Source organism: Bubalus bubalis, chromosome 20 (assembly GCF_019923935.1).
Source record: "Bubalus bubalis isolate 160015118507 breed Murrah chromosome 20, NDDB_SH_1, whole genome shotgun sequence".
NCBI lineage: Eukaryota > Metazoa > Chordata > Mammalia > Artiodactyla > Bovidae > Bubalus > Bubalus bubalis.
Genome location: NC_059176.1, coordinates 5,145,144 through 5,171,414, shown reverse-complemented (window position 1 = coordinate 5,171,414; position 26,271 = coordinate 5,145,144). Strand labels below are relative to the sequence as shown.

The window sequence follows — 26,271 nt, the reverse complement described above, 5'->3', positions numbered from 1 at the left end:
CAGTGGCTTGACCGAGGTCAGCGATTCCTGGGGAGTCCCCTGCCCAGCCCTCGCCTGCCAGTCCCCATCCCAGAAGGCCCTTCCGCAGGGAGACCCCTGGCAGGTGAGGTCTCATGGGAGTAGAAGGGAGACTGGGAGACTGGGGCCCAGGGGAAGGGGACGGGGGGCTTGCCTGGAAACACAGGGAATGGGGGTGTTGCTGTGACCTGACCCAGACCTCACCTCTGGTCACACGCAGGGCATCTATGTCCCTGACAACTGCTCTCGTTCTGACCCTGATTCTCACTACCTCCAACCTCTGCAATGTGGGGCACCTCTTGCTAGAGATTAGACTGGTGCCCAGAGAGGTTAAGCAAGTCTCCCCAGATCACACAGCAAGTCCAGGGTGAGGATGAGATTCCACCCCCACCCCCCGACACCTGTGATGCTTGTGCCAGGTACAGGGTGGGAAGGATACAGGCGCCGTGGGGACCCAGGGAGCGGAGGGGAGCGGTGCTCCCTGGTAGGCGGTGAATGGGGCAGGGCGGGGCTGAACGAATGTTCGCTCTCTCGCTGGATGCCGGGTACACGGAGCCAGGAGCGGCCGGTCCATGTGGTGCCCTAAAGGCCCCCCACCCCCGTGTCCAGCTCCCCCCCAACAGTCACGCTCCAGTGGCACCAAATTGCTTGTCATTCTTCACGGGCTGCAGGCGGCTTCTCATCTTGGTGACTTTGTCCCCACGTCCCCTCTGCCAGGATGGCACTCGCTCCCTCGGTCCAGGTTAACCCCTCCCCACCCAGGGCCTGGCAGGGGGGACCCTGACACCCCTGCCAGCCCGGCCGGCCCCCCAGGGAGCTTCACGGGGCTGAGTGCTCCAGGGCGGTGTCCTGCTCCACGCAGGCCCTGAGCCCAGGCTTCCCCATCGGCGGGAGGGCAGGTCACAAAACCCAGCCAGACCACGCCCACCTCCGGGCAAGATTCCGCCGCCCAGTCCCGTCCATCACTCAGACCCGCAGTGGCCCCGCGTCGCCCGGCTCCGGGCTGCGCCGGAGTCCTCCTGGGCCCCTTCCTTCCCACCCTGTCCTTGCCGTCCGCTGGGTCAGGGACCTTCCCTCGGGGCTGTTTCTGGGCTCCCAGCTCAGGCCCTGGCTCCCGGGACAGCCTGCTTTCCTCCACTGGGTCTCATTCCTGTGGGGACGATACCCCGGGGACTGGCCTGCCCTCCCGTGGGACCGCCTCCTTCCCACACCCCCTTGCCCCAGTGCCCGGGCACTGGGCGGCGGAGCCGGGGACCAAAGGCTGTGCAGACGGCGGGAGGAGAGACGCTGGTCTCCTCTCTGGGGCTGCAAGATCTGGGGCGTGGTCATATCCCTAGGGCCTACCGTGGGGCTGGGTAAATGGTGGGGGGCGTGGAAAAGTCTCCCAAGTCCTCCCTTCTCCACCGCGGGGCTGGTGAGGCCCCCCTTGCTCCCTCCCCCACCCAGCATCTCACGGTCCCCTGGGAGCGGACCCCCTGGAACTCAGGCTGACGGCCCCGGGACTGGTTGGCAGCTCTCCGTGTCTCAGGCCCGTCCAGCCCCTGGGCAGCCCCTCGGCTGACTCTGCCACAACCTCACCAGCATGGCCACGGGCATGGGGATGGGGTCTCTGGACCCGGCCACCAAGGCGCCAGGTCCTGTAGGAGCCTGCGTGTGTGTGTCTGTGCATGTGCGTGTGGGGGAGAGGACTGTCACAGGGCTGGCCTGGGGCCCCCAGCCAGGAGGGGTCCCCCTGCTCAAGCCAGGAGGAGCGGACGGAGGGCAGGGGTTCTATGCTTGCCCAGGCCCCGCCCTCTCCTGCTTCGCTAACCGAGGTCATCCAGGGGCACCCTCCTGCTTCCGTCCTCAGGGCCAGTGACACGACTGCTCTTCCGCCCAGAGACCTGGAGATGCCGCAGGAGACCTTTCACCTCGCCTACCCCGCATCTTATCAGGCAGCCGGCCTGGGAGCCCTCCGTGGGCGGGCAGATCCAGGGGTGCTGTGGCCAAGCAGGGTCACCTCTGGGCAGGTGGACGGAGCAGCTGCAGAGTCACCCCCGGGCCTTTGCACACGCTTCCCTTCCTGCTCAGAACACCCCCTTTTTTGCTCTTCTGTTCATTCTGTTTACCTCCTCCAGGAAGCCCTCCCTGACCTCTCTAACCTCACTCTGGTTGGGGCCACCTCTCCCTAGCCTGGGTGCCGGCACCCTGCACAGACACACGACGTCCCTGGGGCCGAGCCGCCAGGCCTTCGCTTTTAGCCCAGTCAGCAGACGGGGCAAGCCGCCACATCCTCTGTTGGGTTCCCTCCCTCACCTGCCTAGGAAACGTCTTCACGAGCTCTTCTCTGCTCGATGTCCCCACGCCTCCCATCACCCCGCCCCACTCACAGCTGAAGACCTCGCTTCCTTCTCCACTGAAGACGGAGAAACCGCCCGAAGGGAACTTCTGCAGATGCCACCGCCAGGCCCCCACCCCCACCCCAGCATCTGCCTGCCTGTTACTACAGACACCCCGCCAGGCAGCCCCTCCGCCCACTCCAGGCGTTCCGCCCACTCCAGGCGTGGCTCCAGCCCGTCTCCCCTCCCCCACCAACCGCCCATTTCGCCCTCTCTCCCGGCTCCTTTTTCGGCACATAGGCATGCAGGTAGGCTTCCCACATGGTGAACAACCCTCTGCTGGCCCTCCAGTACCATCCTCATTCTCGGCTGCGAGACACGTCGTGTGTCCTCACTTCTGGCCCACTAGGACCAGGGCCTGACCTGGCTCTCGTCCCCTCGAGGCCACTGAACCGGCTCCTGCCTGGCCCTTCTCAGTGCCCACGTGGCCTCAACCCTTAGCACCCAGGGGCGCAGTGGACCCCGCCCTCCTCCTGCAAACCCCGCCCTTGCCTAGCAGACCTCCTCAGCCTCCTCTGCAGGTGGCCCTGGTCTCCCTGACATCCTAACGCCGGCAGGGCCCAGGGGTCCTGCCTCCTTCTCTGGGTACACTCCCCCCATAGTGACCCCTGCCAGAGATACCATCACTTCACGGAGGACCCCCCCAAATTTTTGTCCCTCCCCCCACCCCCCGACTCCAGGCGTGCATACCCTCTGCGGCCTCCATCTCTGCTTGGGTAGCTCACAGGCAGCACAGACCTGCAGGACCCTCCATATCGTATTCTGCTTTCTCTCCGCACCTCGCCAGCTAGGCCAGTGCCCCTCCCCAAACCTGGAGGCATACTCCACTCCTGTCTCTCTCCCGTCCTCCCAGGCCAGCGGCAACAGCCACAGCCCTGCCTCCGAAACACATCCTCTGGCTCTTCCAGCCCCACCCGCCACCCTGGGACCAGCTTCTCTCATGGGATTACTGCACAGCCTGCTAACTGGCTTTCTGCCCTCACCTGCTTAGGCAGAGAGGCCCTGTGGAAGGCTAAGTCGGATCCACCCCCTCCCTCTGCTCAAAACCTGCCCCCACGGCCCCTATATCACTAGGGTCAAGCCAGATGTGTTCACTCTGGTCACCTGATGGCAGATGGCCTTCCCCTTGGCCCCCTGGACCTCACCTTCCAGCCACAGGCAGCACAGCTTGCCCCGGGGCCTTTGCACCTGCTGTTCTTCTGCCCGGATCCCTCTGCCCCATGGCTGCTCCTCTCCTCCTCCAACATTCAGATGCAACTTTCCTGAATTCCGCTGCACCCTCTCTCTCCCTTTCCCTGCTGGGCCTGTGTCCGTCTATGGCCTCACCCCACCAGAGTGGGAGCTCCCCAGGACAGGGCTTTCTGTCCACCTCATTCCCCGCTGTGTCCTCAGACCCTGCAGCAGAGCCTGGCAACCAGAAGGGCCCAGTAAGCATTCACTGAATGAATGGAAAACAGAGTGAACGCGTTTTACAGATGAGCCTGTGGAGGGGCCGAGGCAGACAGTGCCCACCCCGGGTCCACAGCCTGCAGGCTTCCCGCTGGTCAACCCAGATGCCCCTCGGCAGTGTCTGGTGCTTCGGCCTTTTCCTCTCCTCTGAGGTCTGGGGCTGTAGGGGTCTGGCTTTGTTTTGTCAGCCTCGGCCAAAAGGAGATGCTCTCTGATTTCCATAAGGCTGACCGCCCCCGCTTCCCCCCAGGCCCGAAATGATAGTGAGAGGGTCAACTCTGAATTTCGGGCCAACAATAGTATTTAGTGTTAAGAATGTGCCGAACGGGGCGTGGACACACTTATGCTAAATAAGCATCCAGCTGTTTGTTGAGATTGGGCAGCCCAATAAAGCAGAGGATGCCCAGTGAAATGTATTTAGATGGATTTAATTCATTGGGCATCCTGTACTTCATCCGGCAGCCCCAGGACGAAGGCAGAGGTGATCCCGTGGAGGCGGGCCTCCAGCCCCGGCAGGAGAGGTCGTCCATGCCCCTGTCATGAAGCAGGCTGGCCATCTGTGAGGGAGACTCAGCATGGGGCAAAGGCTGGGGGGTGAGAAGATCCTGGCGGGGCCAGGGTGTGTCCAGAGGAGAGTGTGACTTGAGCCCAGGCCTGGGTCAGCTAGCCAGAAGGCCCCGAGAGCCTGGCTCTGAGTGCAGGCCAAGCATCCCATCCCGGCTCCCCGGCCGCTTGGGGCACTGGGAGCCCCAGGGCAGAAGGCAGGATGGGAGGCAGGCCCGGACTGGGGCTGTCCTTCTGGTAGGTGGACCGGAACAGGGAGACCTAAGGAGGCTGCCTCAGGAGATGGGGGCCCCCTCCCCTGCCTGGGCCCTCTCTCCCAGCACCCAGCCCAGCACCGTTGCTTGTCTACTCTCGTACCCCCTCTAGACTGCGGGTTGGGGGGACCTGGAGGATGGGGCTGTGCACACCTTGGCCCTGGGCCCCTCCCTGCCCCAAGGTCACACCTGCTCTCTGCCCAGAGTTGGTGTTCAGGGGGTGTCCGCGGGGAGGATGGGAGAGTGGCATGACCATGGGTTGTCCCCACTTTGGGTGAGCAGCTCCCCACAGGGCTCCCAGATGAACCTCTCAGCACCTGCCACGAGGCTTTGGAGCCCAGGTGAGAGGGGGCTGCCGTCCAGCACTGTGATGATCAGGTTCATTACTGCCCCCATGGAGCCCATGCTGGCCCCACTAATGTGACCACCCACCAGCTGGCTCACCCCTGCAAACTGGCTCGGGCACGCATTCATTGGATTGGTGGAGGGCCTGATTTCTGGAATTTTGGGGATCATAAAAGTAATCAGGACTGCGGGAGGCTCACTGATGTCCCTAGAGAGCGGGGTGTAAGGTGCCTGCCCCCACCCAGTGCCCCCCGCATGGCCCCAGGCCCCTCAGGGATGCCCTTGGTCCCTGGTCCCTCTGCTCTTGCCTCCCCACCTACCCCGCACCTTTCCACACCCACGGGAGACAGTCCTGGGGGCCAAACCCCAGTCTGGAAGAAAAGAACTGGTGTTATGATGGACGATGTTTGCAGCAGCAGCAGGTGGGTGCAAGGCATGGAGGCTGAGGAAGGAGGCTGCTTTTCTGGGCCTCAGTTTCCCCATCGGTGATTGAACCCCAAAGGGACGCTTGTGACCATTGCCTTCCTCTGGAAGCGTCTCCCCTGAGATCGCCCCCTACTCAATCCTTTGGTCAGCTGACACACAGAGGATGGAGACGGGGCAGGTGGGAAAGCACGAGGTACTTGTGGGGTGGGAACAGGTGTCCTGGGACCCTCAGCCCTCATCATGGGGTACTCTGCGGGGCGGGGTGCTGTGTCCTGGCCAGAGGGCCAGGGCTGGGCGACTAGTGGCACTTGGAGGGGCTGCCCTGGGGGCCTTCTATCCTGGCTCCCAGGCTCTTTAACCAGGCTTTCTAACTCTTGAGAAAGGAGCTGGCCTTCCAGGCCACCATTCCTTCGTCTGTGCAATGGGCAGCCTCCCCCCATCCCTTCCAGAACCTTGGGTGAGGACTCAGTGAGGAGACTGTCAAAGGCATGCAGTAGGTCTCACTGGGTGATTGAATGATTGAATAGTGATCTCAGGCAGACATTTCCAGAACCTTCAGCTCCATTGCTCAAGAAAGACCCCCAGGCCTTGCCCTCATCATTGACGCCCGATGGAAATGCCTCTGGACACTCAGAGGGCCTGTCCAGGGATGCGGGCCATGTGGCAGCTCTCAGGCTGTTGCAAATGTCAAGTAAGAAGGTGCCGGAGGGGCCCAGAGATCTCAGCCAGCCAGGGCCGGTCTTCTGCCTGTGGTTAACAGGGGTGAGGCAGAGGCTGGGAAACAGGCCCAGGACACATCCTTGCTCTGAAACACCCAGTCACTGCCGGGACTGGGGATGTGCAGGGAAAGTGCCTCCTGGGGGCACAGCAGGGCCGGCCCCCTGCCCCCACTCTGAGATGCTCTGGCAGTCTTAACTCCGTCTAGGTCTGCAGGTCACATCCTGACACCCCATTTCGCCGGGTCCTCTCTTTCATGATAGGAATACTGTCATTTGCCTGATGGTTGGGGAAACAGGGCCTGGGAACAAAGGGGACCATGTGAGGTGGGCGGGGGGCAGGGGGTTAACAGGCAGAAGCAGTCCACGTAGTACCAGCCATGTGCCTGGCTCCACGTTCATGAGTTCATTCTCAAAACGGCCTTCGAAGTTAGGTGTTGTTATTATGATCTACATTCTATAGATGCAGAAACTGAGAAGCAGAGATGTTTAGAAACTGGCCCAAGTCTACCCAACCAGTAAGTGGCAGGTACGGGATTCAAATCCAGGTAAGTTCACCTTCTTACTAACCCACATACTTCATCAGGGAGCCTTTGCAGAGGAGTGGGGACTCAGATGGGCTGTAGGGACAGGAGACTTTGAAGGGCAGAGCAGAAGAAGGTAAGACAGAACAGTCTATGTGGAAAAGTGAAGCTGAAAGTTGCTGTTATGTTGGACTCTTTGCGACCCCATGGCCTATACAGTCCATGGAATTCTCCAGGGCATAATACTGGAGTGAGTAGCCTTTTCCTTCTCCAGGGGATCTTCCTGACCCAGAAATCAAACCAGCATCTCCTGCATTGCAGGAGGATTCTTTACCAACTGAGCTATCAGGGAAGCTCCATCCATGTGGCAGGTCCGTTTATAATGCCCTGACTCCCAGAGGGAGAAACTGAAGCAAGATAGTCATTCACAGTTTAGTGAGAATTAGCCCCTAAGACTTCCTCCCCCAGAATTATGTTTAGAAGTGAGGCAGAGCCGGGAGGAGCAGCTGGGTCAGGTGGCCACAGAAGAGGGCACTGGGTGCCACGCAAGAGCATTGGTTTTCTGAGGGTAAATCGGGGCCTGGAGGTCTTGGAGGTGCATCCTCAGCTTGGACTTCAGGAAGGGCAATGGCGTGGCCCTCAGGAGGGGACGTTGGAGGATGGCCACTGGGCTGTAAATTTTAGCCCAAACACAGAGAAGCCTCTTCCCACTGGGCAGTGACCAGCTGTTTCAGGAGGCTCAAACGCCTGGAAAAGCCCCTTTCTGCTTCTGGCCTCCGTTTCTCCAAAACCCTTCAGCTCCATATTCCCTCCTGGCTTGGAGGAGGATGCAGGGGGCAGAATGCTGAGGGCCTGAGAAAGGCAGAACTCAGGTGCCATGGGAGGAAAAGTGTTCCCTCCTGCAGTGGGCCTTTGCCCATGTCGGACCCCCTGCTGGGAGCACCCTCCCCACACCACCTCATCTCCACCCAAGCATCTCCCTGCATCCAGCCAAATCCCTCCACTGGAGGCTTTCACAAGGTATTTTTTAAAAAATAATAATAATAAAAAAAAAACCCTGGGAGTAGGGTGGGAGGCACAAGTGTCCCCCAACACTCCCCTTTTTGGGGGTCAGAGTGGAGAGCCCCCATCATGGGCATCATGAAGCATGGGGAGGAGCTCTTCTCCATCCCTCTTCCTCACTGTGCATCACCCGTGGGTCTCATTTCAGAGAACTTACTTAGCAGCTACTACGCGACAGCTCTAAGTGCTGCGGATCAGCAGCACGCTGCTGTTCTCGGGGGAAGACAGACGATAGACAAGATAAATGAGTAAAACAAACTGAGAGTCAGGTGGGGATCAGGGAGATGGAAATGAAGGCAAGGAGAGGGAGCATGGGGGAGGGGACCTGCCTGTAAATGGAGTGAGTGGTCAGGAGCCCCCCCAGCCCTGACCCCCTGACCATGAATGACTTTTGAGCAAGATGCGAAAGGAGGGGAGGCAGGGAGTCACATGGACGTCTGGGAAAGAACATTCCAAAAGGAAAGGCACGTGCAAAGGCCCTGGGGCAGGTGTCAGTCTGATGGGGATTGAAGCGCAGCAGGGAGGCCTAGTGTCTCGTGGGGAGTGGGCTGGGAGATTCTCTGGAGATGAGGTCAGTGTGATCTGACCTCTGTGAGGCGACCTGAAACCCATCTGTCTCTACCTCTAGGACGTCAGCCTGGCGCCTGGCACAGTGTCTCCAGCATGGAGAGTGGCGTCTGGCAGAGGCAGCGCTGCAACACACATCGGTGATACGAGTGAATCGAGTGTGGGACTGAGCATTTGGGCGTCTGTGTGAAAGAAGAGCGCACAAACCACCAAAGCCCCCAAACAAAAAGCCAAAAACAAAACCCAACAAAAACCACGCCCCACAAAAGCAGAAAGAGAAAACAAACCCACACAAAGCCAAACAACGAAAGACCCAAGCCAAAAACACCTCCACAAAACCCCAAACAAGAAAAAAAAAAAAATTAACACACCCCCAAAATTAAAAAAATACAATCCCCCCAAAACACAAAAACCCAAACAAAAAACTCCCACAAAAATTTTAAAAAAGCACAAAACTCCCCAAACAAGAAATCACTCAAATAAAAAAAAATTTTAAACTATATAAGCTACCCCCTCACAAAACATAAAATTCATAAAACCAAAAAATAAATTAAAAACACAAAACCCTCAAAACCCAGAAAATAAAAAAATCCATAAACTAAAAAAAAAAAAAATTTTTAACTCAAAAAACAAACAAGAAAAACAAAAATTTAAACCCACAAAACCATAAAACCCAGAAAACAAAACAAGCCAAAGCCCCCAAATCCCCAAAATTTAAACCCCTAAACAAAAATCCAAAACCCAAAAAATTCCCCAAACAAAAATAAAAAACCCCACAAACCCAATCCCCCCAATTTAAAACCACAAAAACTCAGGAAACAATCCAAAAAGCAAAAAAATATTTTGAACCCCAAAATGCCCCCCAACCAGAAAAGTTTAAAACCCACAAAAATGAGAAAATAAAAAAAACTCAAAATTTAAAACCTCCAAAACAAAAAGCACAACTCCCCCCAAATCCCCAATGACAAAACAAAGAAACAAAACCTCCCCCAAACCCCCCCCCCCCCAAAAACACGGAAAGCAAACCACACACACACACACACAAACACACACACACAACCAAACCAACCAAGGGTGGTGGTGGGGGCGGCGGGGGCCACAGTGGCGGCCCACGACGAAAAGGAGCCCAACCTCAAAACCATGCACAAAAACCTCTTTCAATAGGTTCATGACATCAGGAGGGTTGCTTAAACAAGGCACAAAAAGCTTCCATAAGAAAGTAAAAAGTCTAAAAGATTTGAGAAAAATTCAACAGAATTAAAATGAAGAACTTCTGTTCATCAGAGGACCATTGAAAGAGCCGGAATCCAGCAGCCGGCGGGAGGTGCCTCTGCCACACGTGTGACCAGCGAGGGCTCTCTCTGAAGAGCTCCAAATCAATACCGCAACTTGATGGAAAAATACGCAGAAGTCACCCGCGAGGAAGCCCCAGCCGGCTGTCATCCAGGGCCGCGCAATTACCGCGCCCGGAGCAGCCGCTCCGCCTGCGGCCTGGCGAGCCGGGGCTGGTACACGGGTGCCCGGTGCGCGGAGGATGCGGAGATGCAGGAAGTCCCCGGCCGCGGGGAGGGTGTAGCCTCCCCGCCGAAAGCTGGCCGTGCGCGAGCCGCCCCCCACCCCAGGACCCGCCCCCCTGCACCCCAGCTGTGCGGTTCCCGGGTCCCCTGGGGGGAGGCTGCACCTCGCGCCCCCGACCAGCCCCCAAACCCCGGACAGGCACGGTCACAGCATCTTCATTTGCTACGGTCCAGGCTGGAAGCGCCCGGACAGCCATCAGCTAATAACCAGATTGCAGCAACTTCACTCAGCCGCCGCCGCGCCGTTTCGAGACAGCCACCCATCCGCAACTCCACGCACAGCTAAGGACGCCTCTCCAAAACATCATTGTTTTGGAGGGGGGGGGGGCGTTAAAAAAAAAAAAAGCCAACCTGAAAAGCACAGGCTAAAAGACAGCACATGTATGTGAAGTTCTAGACCAGACAAGACAAAAAACTCAAGTCAGTTAGGGATGCTCACGGGCTGCCAGATCGGGAAAAAAAAAAAAAAAAAAACAAAACCCCAACAAAAACCCAAGCAACCTTCATCACAAAAGCCAGGATCCCAGAGACCTCCGGAGGAGGTGGAGGGGGCTGTGATGGGGGAAGGGTCTTGCAGGAAGTTGGGGGGGGGGCTGTCCCTGGGAGGCTGGCGCACTCAACTTCTTGACCTGGGTGGCGGTCTTCTTAAAGTTAACCTCTAACCTGCACAGGGAATTATTTTTCTAGGTGCCTATCACAGTTAACAACTTTGAAAAATTATGTTGTAGGGGAGAGGCTCAGGCTTGAACAGGTTTGTGCTTGGGTTTCCGGGGCCCCTTCTGTGTCCCGCGTGCCTTGCGGGGCAACGGACCCACTTCGCTCTGTGACAGAAGAGGGGACTGAGGTTCACGCAGACAAAGTGGCTTGCCAAAAGGCACGCAGCAAAGTGGCCACGGCGGAAGCCAAGGCGGGCGGACCGGTGCAGAGGAAGGCAGAGGAGGGGATTAACTTGGGGATTAGCCAAGCAGCGGCTCGCACACAGAGAGCCAGTTGGGACTTGCTAATATCTGCAAATATTTGCGTGTCACCGGAAGAGTTTTTCAAGCAGAAGCAGGATAGCTGAGTGAGCGACAGGCAGGGGGCATGCATCGGGCCAGAGCAGAGGTGCTGGACCTGGGGCTGGAGAAATGGACTTCCAGGGGCTTCTATCTGGGGTGGGGAGGACAGAGGACACCCTGCTTCCCCGACCTCCGTTCCCTACACTTTGCCGATCTCCCTGAAAACAGCCTCGCTTCCTCAGGCCCCCAGGACCCCGCACCTCTTAGAAGGCTCGTCCTATCTGTCCTCCTTGCAAACTTCTATTCATTCTTTAAAGCCTTGGCTCAGGTGTCCCTGCTTCCAGGAAGTCCTCTCTGATTCCCCCAGCCAGTGTCTCCAACCTGGCATCCCTGGGAGCATGTGTGGATGGGTTTGGGTCCCTGTTCTGGAGGGCTGGCCCGCTCAGGGCCAGGGCAGGAGCTGGATCACAGAGAGGGGAGTGAACCCACCTGGGGGGTGAGGGAGTAGAGTCACAAAAGCCACTGAGAAAAGATGACAAGGAGGGTAACTAGTTTGCCACGTGGACAAGAAGGTGGGTGGAAGGGCATTCTGAGCAGAGGGAACAGCATGGGCAAAGGCAGAGAGGCATGAAGGGGACAACTTGTTCGGGACCCAGAGGTGGGGTGCAGTATGGGGTGGGTGCTAGGAAGGAGAACTCAGGCAGAGAGGGGTGAGTGCAGGGTCACCCCAGCTGGGTACCTGAGGATGACAATGAACCCCGCGGTTCTGGGCCCTGTGGTGTGCATGCTTGTGGGACAAGCATTGGATGAGGCAAAGGACCTGCCGTCTTGGAGCTCAATTCAGATTCCTAGGCCCAGCCTGCAATGTGCGCCTAGGAACAAGAGGAAGGATCCCAGCCCAGGGTCATCACTCTGGACACACAGGACCCCTTCCCTTGGACCACGCATGAATCTTCTCCTGCCTGGGAACCCATAGTTGTACAGCTCAGATGCCCCACAGCGAACATTTACCTGGATCCCTGCTGTGGGCCAGCTCCCAGGTGGGGTCTGTCACCCACAATAGCTCAGGTCATCCTCCCAACTGCCCTACAAGGTAAGGGTGGCTAGAATACCCACTTTACAGATGAGGAAACTGAGCCCCAGAGAGGGTCAGGACTTTGCCAGAGGACCCCACAGCCTGTGACCTACACCGTGGGGGGCCATGCTGACCAACTTCCCCTACATCCCTTGGGTCTTCTTGGTCCTGGACTCCTGACACTAATTGCAGGGCAGAACCTCACAGGGGCAGCCCCAGCTCTGGCCAGGAAGAAATAGTCTGGAAAAGCCCTTGAGGGAGCTCTGAGACTACTCATGGGGTGAGAGGGAGAAGAGGGCAGGAGGTGCCCCAATTCTGGGAGGCTACACTGGATCCTGGCCACATGGGACCCCCCAATCCCACCAGTTCTGGAACTCTGCTTCCACTGCCCGAGTGCAGCCCACAAGCCTGGGCCCCGGCCACTGCCACCAGTCTTCTGGATTTGGCTCAGGGAAGCCCTCTGCCCACCCAGTAAAGAGATGCTCTGTGCGCTCAGCATCTGGGGCAGTGGGTCTGCCCACCTGGCTGACCTATCGGCCTGTGTTCCTAGCTAGGTGGGGCCATGTCTCTGTCTCTACTGCCCAGAGCACAGGGACAGGTGCCCCAGCGTCTTGGCTGGGCATGGAGAAAGAGGGAAGGAGACAGAGGACCTTAGAGGGCTCTCCCCCCACCCTGTTCTCAAGGTGTCCCATGAATGGTGCCTTTTTTTCCAAGTCTCAGCTAAGTAGGGACCCCTCCTCCACAGAGAGTCCAGTCCAGTGGGGGTTCTGGCGAGATACAGCAATGGGGGTATCGGGGAGGGTCCTGGGGGGTTCAGATCTGAACTCATCTACATGGCCAGAGGCCCAGAGCTCCCCCTGGACCTTGACCAGGACTAGGTGGGCTTGGCCGATGGACATTTGAGACATTTGGATCTGAGCTCCTAAGCTCTAAGAGCCTGGACCCCTCCTTCCATCCCCATACAGATGGGTTCTGGTCCTCGGGGACCCACAGGGGAGGGCTGCACTCCAGCCCAGTGGCCAGAAGATGGCCCTGCTCTCATGTCCAGCCTGGGGCCAGTCCGTGTGAGCCCACCTGTCCCCAGGCTCCCACCTGGGCATGCCCCAGTGACCCATCCACGGCAGTAAGGATCACTTGGGAAGGCCCCAGGACCCTCCCCGAGACCCAGGGACCCGTCCTGGAACAAGCTGGGCTCTGCAGGCTCCCTGCCCCTTGGGGAATGGGTGCATCTGCTACCCAGCGTCCTCCCCAGGGATGCTGATCCTGGTCTTAGGAGGGGGAAGGAGGAGAGGTGGGGGGAGGGGAGGCCAAGAGACCCCCTCCCCCCCAAGCCCAGGAGACTGTCCTGAAACCCAGAAGCCCGAGCTGGGCCTCCTGCCCACACTAAGTCTAGGCTCAGCCTTCGGAAGGAAAACAAGGGGGGGGGGGTCGTGGGGGTGCGCGCAGTATTCCCAAAGTGGGGGTCAGGGGGCTCGAGGGAAGTTATGAATATTCAAATCGACCGATCCCGGGCCTGACACGAAGGGCGCCCAGTTGGAGTCCACCGAGGCTCAAAGTTTAGCACCAGGAGGGAGGCCGAGGGGAGCATTCCCCAGGCGCCGTCGCGGGATTCCCCCAAAATGGCTCCAAGACGCGACGGCCTGGCCAGCAAAGAGGACTCCATCCCCCTCCCCCCCCCCACCCCAGCCCCACTGAGGCGTAAACTTAAAAGCTCAGAACCAAGAAACTGTCAGCTGGGGGATGGTGGGGGGCGGCCGGCGCGGGGGACTGGGTGCGTAACCGCAGAGCAGAGACCCCGAGGGTCCCGGGGGACAATCCAGAGTCCAGGGCAGGGCCCGGGGGATCGCGGAGGCCCGCGCGCGCGCGCCGGCCCGGCCCTTGGTGGCGCGCCCCCACCCACAGCCGCAGTGGCCCCAGCCCCGCCGAGGACCCCCGCGCGGGGCTCCCCGCTGTCTAGTCGCGCGCGCGCCCACACACGCACCACACACAGGCACACCGGCCCGGGCCAGCCGCGCTGGGCGGCCGCGGACCGTAGATGCGCTCGGGCACAACAGTTTTCTCCCCTTGCCCTCCCCAGCGCCCCCATCCCAGACCCCGGCCCCGGGAGCCCCGGCACGGAGGACGCTCCACTCACCTGAGTTTCTCCATGTCTGCGGCAGAGGCCTGCGAGAAACCAAAAGAGAGGGTCAGCAGGCAGGAGTCGTGCGCTCCGCGGCCGCGCCGAGCGGGGCTGGGCACCGCGGGCACAGCGGCGGGGCACCCGGGCGCGCCTCGGTGGTTGGGAAGTCCGGCCCGCGTGCCCCCAGCCCACACTCACCGGCCGCGGTCCCCGGGACTCAAGGGGTGCGCGGGGCCTCGGCCGAGTAACAGGTGAGCCCGCCCGGGCCGCCGCGCACCGAGTTACGCCCCCCGGGGAGAGGAAGGGGCTGGCCCGGGGACTCGGGACCGCACTGCCCGAGGCGATCCCGGTCTCGCCCGCCCGAAAAAGAAGGGACCCGGCCCGACTGCGTTAACTCTCCGGCGGCTGCGGCCCCCGCTGCACAGCCCCCCACCCCGCCCCACCCCGCCCGTTAACTCTTCCAGCCCCACGTTCCCTCCGGGAGGAAGCCAAGCCCGGAATTGCAGAATCTCCGAGTCGGAGAATGTTCAGACCGGGCAGTTGGGGTCCGTACAGGAGTGGAAAACCAGACACGCTCGCGAGCCGAGGGTGCCAGCAGCCGGGACCTCAGACTCCTCAATCGGGGACCCTTCTGCCCTCAGCTTCTGGGGTCCGGGCCTGGCTCGCCCCTCGCGGGCCCAAGGGATTAACCCCTGCGCACTAGGTTCGCCAGCGGGGCTCCCTGCCGGGCTTGCGCAGACCCGCCCGCGCGCGGCTTGGAGACCCTCCCCGCCCAGCCCCGCGCCGCCGGGCAGCCCCTCTGCGGGCCGGGCGGGGGGCCCACCCGCTGTTGTTAACCCTGCGGGCGCCAGAGAAAGACTGGGACCGCGAGCGGCCCGGGCGGGATCGCACTTCCTGCGCGGAGCGGGGGGCGCGGGGAGGGCTCTCCGTCGCCCGGGAGAGGCCGCTCCCGGGAGCTTTCCCCTGTCTTCCCGTACAATGCCTTGGATTCAAGGGGGACCGGGGGAGGGGGCTGCTCCCAGGGACCACGCGACACACCTGGGAAGACTGATGACTGCCCATCCCGGCCCCTCGCGCCGGGCGCCGCCGCCGCGTCCGCCGGGAGCGCGCTCCGCTCCGGTCCGGGCCCCACGCCGCCTCCCCCACCGCCCCGCCGGGCGAGGGCGCAGCCCGGGCCGCCAGAGCCGAGCTGGAAGGCCCGGCCGGGGGCCCTCCTCCAGGCTCCGTCACCAATTCCCCGGGTGCTCGCTCGGGCCCTCCCGAGATGCCCCTGGCCTCAGTTTCCTCACCTGCGAGCTAGATTTGGGGGCGGGGGGAGCAGGACGAGGCGTTCTGTTGCCCTTCTGCATCGCAGACTGCGGAGGGGCTGGGGTGCGGGAAGGGATTTCAGACGAAAGGATCCCCGAGGCTTCTGGATTGGCAGCCAGACACAGTCCCCGACGCTCTAAAAGTTGTCGGAGCCCACGAGCCCAGACCCCTCTATATACCCTCCTCCCCCAAGACAAGGAGCTGGCCGATTGGCCAACACCTCCCCGACGCCCCCTATGTACCCAGGCCCACCTTTCCCGGGTTCCCATCAGCGCGCTCAGCACACTTGATCCCAGCATACAGCAGGCGCTCAATAAACACGGGCGAGGCATGCTTGAATCCTACTCCTCTGTGGCGTGTCTTTCCCTGCCTCTTCCCTTCTGGCTCTGAGTTCCAGGCAGGAGTCCTGTCCCTTCACCAGGGCACCCCCAGCACCCGGCAGGCCTGGCCTCCACCCCGCCAACGCAGGGTGGGAGGAGCCCTGCGTTGCCAGGGTCAGCCCCAACCCCAAAAGTCCAAGTGTTCCATCATCCACCCACGGGTGCCTCACTCATTCATTAGCTCGGGGCTTGGTTCTTGGGGTTCGGAGGCGGCAGCAAATGAGGTGAGCCCTGCCCTCCAGGGGCTAATGGTTGAGAAATGAAACCGTGGCTCCTGTCCCAGGAGTCCACCCACAGCAGAAGGGCTGAGGTCACAAGGACACCACCACCCAGGAGCCCTGTGTTCGTCATCGCGCTGGCCAGCTCTTCCTCCGGGAAGCAGTCTCTCCCATTGTACAGAGGAGGAGAGCTGAGCCCAGAGACTCAGCCCGGCTGGGACTGGTCCCCAAGCCTCAGGGACCTTTCCCACCCAGAGGCTGGGGACACTCCTCAAATGTCTCTGGTGGCCTCCATCACTCACAGTGAATGAACTGCCAGAGAGTTTGTCTAAAATTAATAAGCTATATTAAAATTTAATTATAAAAATCTAGCATTTATTATTTATATTGAATGTTTCAGCTCATCTAAAAGGCCTGTCTGGGATTTTTCTCCCCCACGAAGGGACTCTAGGAGAGGACGCTGAGTCGCCCTGGTGGCAGGGGTGTGGCTGGCGGGGGTGGGACAGAGGTTGACAGGGAAGAGGGGGTGGGGGCCCAGCCCCAGCACCTTAGCAGCCTCTCCCTTCACTCCGATGATCCAGACCCTGAAGCCTGGCTCTGATCCTACCAAGTCTCACCTTCTCCCCAGACCCAGTGCCCATGTGGTCACTGCTGCCCTCATCCTGAAAGACCGCCTCCTCCAGGCAGCCCTCCGTGGAGGAGACCCAGCCGAGTTGTTGGGTTTGGCTTCCACAGCAGGTCTGTGCTCCCTGGGGCAGGGTCTATGTCTTTCCCAGCCAGCTATGTCCTGGCTGTGTCCCCCCAGCACCTCACCCAGGGGGTGGGAGTTGTGTGCGAAGCTCTGGGAAGTCGAGCCAAGAGCAGTTACAGCTGTGTGCGCCTGGCCCCATGGGGAGGCGCTGTGCCTTTGGCGGCGGTCTTGCAGTTGAGGCCAGAGCCCTGTGTTAGAGTCTTAACTCTGCAGTTCATAACCACGAGATTTGGGGGGTATTCCTGAGATGAGGAAACCCAGCAGGAGCGTGAATGGCCGGCTCTGAGTCACCTGAGGTTAGCTGAGGGCTGCGGATGGGCTGGGCAGAGGAGACCCGAGGGGCACTGCCCGGGCCTCGGGCCAGAAGTGGTGCCTCGGTTACAGGAAGGGGCAGAGTGCTGGGGACCACAGCTCTGAGGGGCCTGTGAGCTGCCCTCGGTCCCCAGCGTGAAGTGAGGCAGCAGGAAATAGCCTCAAGGCTCCATCCGGCCCCTCCAGGGACCCACAGGCAAGGGAGGCCCCCAGTGGTCTCCTGATACAGGTGGGAGCCCAGGTGGGCACTCTGGGTCTCTCAGAGGGACAGTCCATCCCTGCCCTGGGTGCCGTCCCTCCGGCTCACTCCAAACTCACAGCCCCGTGCCTACTTCTGCAGCAGACCTGTGACGTTATCACTGTCTGCCCTGAACTGGCCTCTTGTCCCTCTGGGTGGTCCAGCCCCTCTGGGTGGTCCCACCCTCCTGGTGGTCCAGCCGGGTGGCCATCATCTTTATTTCCCAGCCTCACACAAGCCCTCCTTGCTGGCTAAACTGGACGGTACCACACATCTCTGCCTCAGTCCGCCTCTTCCTCCCATGTCTCTGCCCGTGCTGGTCCCCGCCGCCCCGACTGCTCGCCTTCCAGACCCTGAGCCCTATTCTGACCCCCCGCTGACCACTGGAGCCCTGCTGCCTCCCTTTCCTGTTCCCCAAGACTCTGAGCTTCCGGAGGGCCAGGTACAGCCCCTTCTACGCTTGAGGTGCCCGCTCTGTGGCCAGCACGGCCAAGGGCCCACAGAGGGAGGAACTCTGGGTCACAAGTCAGGCCTCAGCCAGGGCTTGGGAAACACGGCTTGGCCCTGCCTAACCCTCTGCCCACACCCCACCCCTGCCCTTCGCTTGGCACACACTGGCCACCGTGCTGGTCCCAAGCTCACCCAGCTCACTCCTGCCTCAGGGCCTTTGCACTTCTTCCCTCCTGGATCTCTGCAGGGCTGGGGCCTTCCTTTCTCCAACCACCCACCCAGAGGAGCTCCTCTCTCCACCACAGGGTTTCTCATCACACCCTGTCCCTTTGGCCTCCACTCCTTTGGCCTGCCCCTGAACTCCAAGCGACACCCCTGACAGCAGGGCCACCTCTGCTCCAGCCACGGCGTCTCTGTCTCTAAGGCCCGGTACCGCAGCCTCCAGTGAGCAGGCAGTGATGCCCGAATGAATGCAGTTGCTCTTTCTCCCCAGCCAGTGGCATCTGCTCTCCGCCTCCAGCAGCCTCTGATCTGCTCTCAAGGTCCCTCATGGTCTCACTCCCATGCCGGCCCATGCCCCCCCACCCCCCAAAGCTTACCATCATGCTGGGGATACCTGAGCCTGCTTGGCACGCAACATATATGCACCCATACAGATCCCTGCCCAGGGAAGCCCTCTGCCAAGTGGGGTCAGCCCTGCTCCGGCCCCCACAAGCGGATGTGTGACTCCTTGCTGGACCATCTGGCCCCGTCCTATTACGGCCCCCCTCCACCCCCCCGGCCCGTAATACCTGAAACCTCAGCGACAAAGAAAACGAGGCCAGGTCAGAGAGGGGCCTGCCGGGTGCTCAGGCCCCCCCTCCAACTTGCCCCGTGACCCTGGGCGAGCCCCTGCCCTCCCATGAGGCCTGTGCTCAGTCCCCTGGGCCCTCCTGAGATCTACTTTGAGCCCCAGCTCCCTTGGTTTCTTCAGTATCCTGCTCCCTCAGCCCCTCTTCAAGGGGAGGAAACAAGTCCAAAACTACAGAGGGCAGAGGTGGCGGAGAGGACCAGATTCCAGATGTGGTCAAGACAGTGGCCACCCGCCTCCCACTGATGGAGTCTTGAGCCTCCCGTGCAGCTATGTAACCTTGGGCAAAACCCCTCAGCCTCTCTGAGCTCAATGCCTCATCTAGGGAGGCTGGAAAGTCTTCAGAGGATGCTGTGAGCGCATGGTGGCCCTGTGAGTGCACGGGACTGTCTTGGGGGCAGGGCTGGAGAAGGGCTGTCGCTGCTCCCGAGCCAACCTTTTAATGCCATCACTCAAGGTGGACCCTCTTCGAAGAGGTTTTCCATCACTCCTTGCCTGCTTGCATTCATTCAACAAACATTCCCTCTGGGCCCTGTTCTGGGGACTCAGCAGCGCACAAACTAAACCAGAGGAGCGTCTCTGCCCTCATGGTGCTGATATGCCCACAGTGGGAGGCAGACTGCCCAGGGCACCGTGGGGTGCCCCTCCTGCCCTGAGTTCAGGGGGCATCCGTTCATCAGCGGGGAGCAGAGATCGAGTCAGGGGCCTCGTGCACCATCATCAGAACTCTGGCTTCTATCTTGAGAGGGTGGGAAGACCCCACCCAGCTAAACAGAGGGGTGCCCCTCGGGCTGCCGCGTGGAGGACGCCCTGAGGCTTGAGTGTGGTGCCCCGGGAGTCCAGCTGGAGGCACCCACACAGTCCAGGTGAATGAGGCCCAGGGTGGAGGTTTGGACATCCCAGCGGGGGCGTGGACGAGAGGGTAGGGGACAGGGGTTTGGAGCTCAGAGGAGGGTCCAGGAGATGTGGATTTGCACGTGGTCCGCATAGAGACAGCACCTGAGCCCCTACACTGGATGAGACCACCAGGGAGCCAGCCCAGATCGGGGACAGGAAGGATTCTGCTGAGTGAGGGGGTTCAGGGAGGAGCAGAGCCAGTCCAAGAGACTGAGAAGGGGCGGCCAGGGAGGTAGAGAGGCCGGTCTCAGGGTCTGCTGTGCTGGGCACACAGCGATACCTTAGTCGGAACAGAGCTGAGCACTGATGGACAGGGGAGGGGCGGGTCCTGGCCCAAGGCCCCTCAGCAAGTTGGGGACTTGACCTCAAACCTTGGCTTGGGGCTGTCCCCACACGGGGCCAAGAACGTCCTTCCCCTTGGCGATTCGGGAGGACCCCGCTGCGGGCCGAGAGACGCCCTGTCCCCTCCCCCAGCCGCGTCCCATGCTTCTCCGCGTGGCCAGGGCAGGGCCTCAGGCCCCCAGCCGTGTGCCAGTGCAGATGGACGAGGCCCGCGGCTGCAAACTGGCCTCCTGAGCTAAATCTGGCCTGCCAGCGTGTTGTATTTGGCCTGCGAGAGGGTTTTAATTTTTTTTTTTAAACGTTTGAGCCAACATTTAAAAATTGGGAGCGTTTACATTTTAAAATCCGTATTTTTGGCTCCTGCTGAAATTTTGGAAGATCTGGCAACTCCGGCCCACATTCCCACGTGGCAGCAGTTGGGGATCAGGGAAGCAAGCAGCTGCCCCCTCCAGAGGCACCTTGGGGGCCCCCACTCTCCGCGGAGCAGTGCTGTGAGACCTTAGGCTGGCCGCACCAACCGGGAGCCTGGGACCCAGGGGGTGGAGGGGCTTGCCTGAGGTCCCACGGGGGGAACCTCTTGGGCAGGACCCAAATGTAGCTCCGGAGACTCCCAGGCCTGGCCTCTGGGGTCTTGTCACCACCCCCTGAAGGCTGCTGCAGAGCCCCCAGCCCTCCTCTCCTTCCCGGCCACTGGCTGGTGCCTCCTGCTCTTTTCTGCCCCTTGTGTTCTCAGGAAACCCCTGGCTCAAGTCATTCACACTCTAGTATGAGCAAGCCTTGGTACCAGGTGTGTGATGGTGATAGTTTGGGGTCCCAGAGACCTTCCACCATAGCGTCTTGTATGCTGGACACTGAAGCGTCAGACCAGAGTCCCCCATGACCCCTCAGCCAGACCTGGCAGAGGCAGGACTAGAGTCCACCTCACCTCCACCCCGCTTTCCCCAACCCTAGCCTGGATTGCCGCTTCCTCCCCGAAGGGGTTCACGGTGTCACTCCAGGCACTGACCTTGAGAAACGGCTTTCAGACCCATGCCAGAAAGCCAGGGGTCTGCCTCCCTGAAGCTCCAGCTTCACCCTGGGAACTGTTCTGGGGACACAAGCCTGTCCAGGCCAGGTGGAGGGGCCGTCTTATCACCTGCATGGCTCCCATCAGCCCGGTGATCAGATTCCTGCTGCATGCAGGCACCTGCACGCATCATCTCCCATCCCCGCCACGCACACAGCCTGGAGACACCGTGGGATGCGGCTTGTCCGGGCTCACTGAGCCAGGGCGCAGCCCAGCCAGGACTCTGCTGAGCTCTGCTCGCTGAGCCTAGATCCTGGTCTGTGGAATGGGCCTGATCCCGGCATCTGTCTCACTGGCCTCTTTGCAGTATGTGATGCAAGGCTGGAGGTGACCACACATGATGCTGGGGTGGGGTGGGGGGCTGATGCCCACTTCCCGCTTCAAGGCGCTGATGCCAGCTCCTTGGGAAGGACATTCTGGCCGGGCCCCGGGACAGAGCCCTGCCCCCAGCACCTGCTGCGGGGTCCTGACAGGTCCTGAAGGCCCTGTGCAGCCTGGCAGCCCCGGGAGGCATGTGTGAGGAGCCTTGAGACAGAATCCTCCAGAGGCCTGAGCATCATGGGGCTCCCCCGGGATCCAGTGGTCCCCAGAGTGAGGGGGCAGGGTGTGCAGAACCCAGAGCAGAGGGGAGTCCTGGACTGCCAGGCCCTTGTGGAGGAGGCTGGGGACACCAGGCTTACTGGGTGACTGCTGGACGCTTTCCAGGGACAAGGCAAAAGAAAGCTCATGACCACTACCGCCCTTCCTCGGCTGGGGAAACTGAGGCCCAGAGCGGGCAGGTGACCTATCCAGGTCCTTGAGGTGACTGTACCCTGAGCTGAGAGCTCACCGGCTGCACTCGGCCCAGCTGGTGGGAAGGGCTGGTGGGCTGCAAACACCCGGAACCCCCCAGCAGCCATGCCGCTTCCGGGCTCTCCCTGGAGAAAGAGGAGGTCAGGTCACTGGAGGCAATGACGCCAGGGAGCAGGGCTGCAGGGGGGAGTTAAGGTGGCTGTATCGAACCCTGGCTCCTCCTGTGACCTCCCCTCACCTCTTCCCACGCCCCGCCCTATATGTTGGGAGCACAAGGATGGCACCGACCCACGGGGGTGGGGGTGCACCAAGGTCAGGCACAGAGACAGAACAGCGTGGGCAAGCGCTCAGCAAGCATCAGCTCTCTCTTACCACCCAGGACTTTGTTTCCACAACAACCCCTCAGGGCTTCCCTGGTGGCTCAGTGGTAAAGAATCCTCCTGCCAATGCAGGAGACACAGGTTCGATCCCCAGTCCGGGAAGATTCCCAACATGCCTTGGAGCAAATAAGCCTGTGTGCCCCAGCGATTGACTCTGCGCTCTAGAGCCTGGAAACCGCAACTACTGAGCCCCTGCTCCCCAAAAAGAGAGGTCACGGCAGTGAGAAGCCAGCGGACCACAGCTGGAGAGTGGCCCCGCTCTCCGCAACGAGAGGTCACGAAAAGCCCAAGAAGCAACGAAGATCCAGTGCAGCCAAAAAGAAGGAAATAAATGTAACGAGAAACAGAACCCCTCCCCGAAGGGAGGTCATTCTTGGGAGGGGTCTGGTCGAGATCTCCATTGCCCTGGCCTCGTGGCCCGACCTCGGTCCTGTGCCCGGAGTTGTCAGGAGGGAACAATGTTCTCAACAGCCCGTAAGGACCTGCCCCGGCCCCAGGGGACACAGATTGTTTGGGAGATGAAGGTCAGTCCCGCGGTGGGGGTCCTGCCGCCCTGACGCACCACACAACCTGACCCCCCAGGACAGCTGGGGAGGTCTCACCAAGTCTTCCTGCCCATCTGTCTGAAGCCAGAGTGTGTGTGTGTGTGTGTGTGTGTGTGGGGCGCGTGTGTGCCACTGGAGGGCATGCTGATGCGCTATTTAAATTCAAAGACCCCAGTCCAAGTCCAGACTCCCCAGGAGGCCCCGGGGCAACTCAGGACCTCAGTTTCCAACTCCATCAAATGGGCAGCTGTGAAGGACCTGGGCCTACCTGTCTGCCTGACAGGGCTGTGACATCCTACCTCGCATGGACACGACTGATGTTCAAAACCTCAAAGGAAACATCAGGAAATCCTGTGGTAAAACAGCGAGGTCTCTGCCAATAGGGGAGTGATATTATTATTATTGCTATGAATATCCTTGTTGTCTACTCATGCATATTCCAGAAATCGCCTCCTGCCCTTAAGCCAGAGGTTTCATCCCAGAGGTCCATTCTGTGGGTTCTTAGGGCCTTTGCCATTCCAGTGACTGTGAAAGGGGGGGTGAGGAGGGAACTCGGGAGGGTCGGCCAGAGCTGGTGGGGAAACGGCCCCCGAAGGGAGCAGGGCGGGGGCCCAGCAGACCTCTGTCCGCTGTCGACTGGGGGATGGGCAGGGGCTGAGACTCACCCGGCCCGGAGGCCTCCGGGGGGAGGCGGCCCGGCCTCCACGCTTGCTGCTGCCCACGCGAAGCCCAGTGGTCTCCACGGCCTGGCCCGGCCCGGCCCCACCAGCAGCCTCCAGGGTGATCTCCGAGGAGAGTTGGGGGCTCAGGGCTAGGATCTTCTCTGGGGCGGCGGCTCCAGCGAGGGGCTCCTGGGCTGGGGCTGGGTCTTGCTCACCAGGGGAGGGCTCCGGGCTGCGGCCCCTGGGCCCCCGAAAGGCCTCCAGCGTCCCGGGGTCTAGCACCCGCACAGCGACCTCATCCAGAAACTTGGAGAAGGGCAGTCTGGCCTCCCGTCGGCGGCCCAGCCAGGCCAGGGGGCCGGGGGCTGGTCTGCTGCCCGCGCCCGGGAGCTCGGCGGCGGACAGGGGGCTGGTTGAGGCTTTTGTGGCCTCCTGGCCGGGCTGTGCTGCTGCCCAGCCGGGGTAAGATGGTGGGTCCTTGGGGTTCCGACCTGAGGTGGGGCTCGGTTTGCAGCCTCTGAGGTCCTCCCTGCAGGCCTCCTTCCTGGGGACCTCAGCCCTGGGCTCCGTGAGGGAGCTGGGGCCATCCTGCCTGGGGCTCCCGGGGTCTGGGCCCTGTGCCTGGGAGCTGGCCCCCGAGAGCATCCTCCTCTGTCAGTCCAAGGTCAAGCCTCTCCAAGTACCTCACTGACCCCCACTTCCCTCTTGCCACGTGGCTGGGGGCCCTACACCCTCTGGGAGGGGGGACAGTGCAGGGTCACTGGTCCCTCACTGGCCAGAGTGATCAGCTGAGCGCCCGCCCCCATCGATTCAGACAGCACGTGGCAGGGGGCCTCCCGCCCCCTAAATTGATTCTTACTAAATGGGAACCGGGCTTCAGGGCTCAGAAAGTGCTAGAGAAGCAAAGGTCATGTCCTGAGCTCTGCGTCTGCCTGGGGAGGTAGCCTGAGCTAAATGAACACCCGTTGTGTGTCGGAGGGCAAGCCTCACAAACGCCACTCACCACGTCTCCTCATCTCTGCCAGGTGTGAGTTGGGCTCAGGGACATGGGTGAACATGGGGCCTGAAGGAGGGGAAAGTAGAACTGCCTCCATCTGGCATAATGGGAGAGTGTGGTAGAGACTGCTGGCTCCCCACTGTCATCCCACTCTTCTCGTTAGTGAAGAGTCCTCCTTTTATTCTGGGAGGCAAGATTTCCCAGGCTCCTTTGTAACCAGAGGTAGCCAATGAGATATAAACAGAAATTACTGGGTGTGACCACTTCTTAAAAGGAATCAGATAGCTTGCCTGTGCCCTTTTTGCTCCCACTCCCAAACTGTACTTCTTATATGGAACATGCAAGTGATGGTTGGAGCTACTGCAGCTATTTTGCACCATGAGGCAAAGTTGAGGCAGAAGCCACATATAAAGGCTAGAGGAGCAGAAAGACAGAAGAACCTGGGTTCCTGATGACCACTGAGTCATCACACCAGCCTTGGACCACCTGCCTCTGGCACTGGCACTTCTTTAACTTGTGAGAAATAACCCCTGTCTTATTTAAGCCATAGGTATTTCCAATCTCTGTTACTAGCAGCTGTTTGCAGTTCTTCACTGATACACAGGGGATAAGGTTAGGAGTCACGGTTGATAATGCTATGAGCAAGAGCTTTTGGCAGATGGGGGCCCAGAGTGTAGTTAGCTGGGGAGTGGGGAGGGGAAGATTACCCCAGAGAAGGGCCAGAGCTAGTCCTGGGCACTTGCTCTTTTGTATGAAGGGAGACTCACTGATGCCTCTCAGGAAGCCAGGGGTCCAGGCAGGACTCCTTCCTGGGATGCAGCTGCGTGAGTCAAAGGACGGCTCACCAGCGGGTGGCAGCCCCAGGCCTTTGGCTGTGATCCCCAGCCCTGGTCTCTGGTGCCGCTTGGAGGATGGCCTAGGCTGTCTTTAGCGCTGCCTGCCTGCACTGTATACCTGGGGCCTCTGCCCACCTGGCAAATACTGGATGCCTCACATCAAGTGCTGGGGACCTCTTCTTCTCTGAGCTCAGCTGAACACCTCTCTGAATGTCTCATAGCACCTGTGACTGAATGTCTGAAAAACTTCATGAGCTCAGCTGCCCAGGTCAGGGATGGAAGCTGCCTGCACCCTCCCTCTCCCCCTCCCCTCACCATGCCCCTAACCACCAGGCCCTGACCATTCAGCCTCTCTCAGACTGGCTGCCTCTCTCCATCCTCACCATCACCTAGCTGGTCCCAGGTACCACCACGTCTCACCTGGACACCTATAATCACCTCTCCCTGGGGCCACTAACCCCAGCTTGGTCCACTCCACAAACAAGCTAGTGTGAACTTTGAAATTCACAGACCAGATAACCAGATGATGTCACACATTCATACGCCCTGCAAGGCCCTGATGGCCCAGGGTCTTCTCTACCCTCACCCACAGAACACCCCAGGAACTTCCATCTACTTCCTGAACGTACCAAGCCCTCACTGGTCTCAGGGCCTTTGCACTTGCTGGTCCCTCTGCCGGGGAGCATTCTCCCTTCCCCTCCTTGGCATCACCTAACTCCCATCTACCTTTCAGGGCCCCATCTACCTTACTCCTTCCACCCTCCAGATCAGATCAGGTACCCCTGCGGCAGCCTCGTATCATGACCCCTGACTGTAACTGACATTTTCACAAGAATCTGCTTATCATGTGTCCCCCTAGAAGGCGAGCTCCACTTTACCCCAGCTCTCCACACAGGGCCCAGCACGTTGGAGGCACTCAACCAGCAGTTCTCAAATGAATGAGTGAGTGAATGCACCCCAATGCTGATGCTGAAGCTCCAATCCACTGGCCACCTGATGAGAAGAGCTGACTCACTGGAAAAGACCCTGATGCTGGGAAAGATTGAAGGTAAAAGGAGAGTGGGGAGGCAGAGGATGAAATGGTTGGATAGCATCACTGACTCAAAGGACATGGATGGGACCAAACTCTGGGAGACAGCGAAGGACAGAGGAAGCTTGGAGTGCTGCAGTCCATG

The 26,271-nt window shown here is 60.3% G+C and overlaps 1 protein-coding gene across 10 annotated transcripts in view; it reads right to left on the bottom strand.

Annotated features, from left to right (window-relative positions):
* BEGAIN (brain enriched guanylate kinase associated) overlaps window positions 1-26,271 on the bottom strand; it is a 47,142-nt gene that overhangs the window by 14,344 nt on the left and 6,527 nt on the right. For 3 of the 10 annotated variants that reach the window (XM_025271248.3, XM_006079094.4, XM_025271252.3), the window contains exons 1-2: window positions 15,633-16,025; window positions 14,088-14,116 (exon numbers count right to left, since the gene is read on the bottom strand). Coding sequence is in view for 9 of the 10 variants with exons in the window: in XM_006079094.4 (XP_006079156.1) it covers window positions 14,088-14,101 (14 nt within the window). In the remaining variant the exon portion in view is untranslated. Of the gene's footprint in view, window positions 1-14,087; window positions 14,117-14,625; window positions 14,924-15,110; window positions 15,228-15,361; window positions 15,554-15,632; window positions 16,026-26,271 lie in introns of those variants that run through there. The other 7 variants (XM_044933012.2, XM_044933013.2, XM_025271250.3 and 4 more) reach the window with 5 other exon arrangements.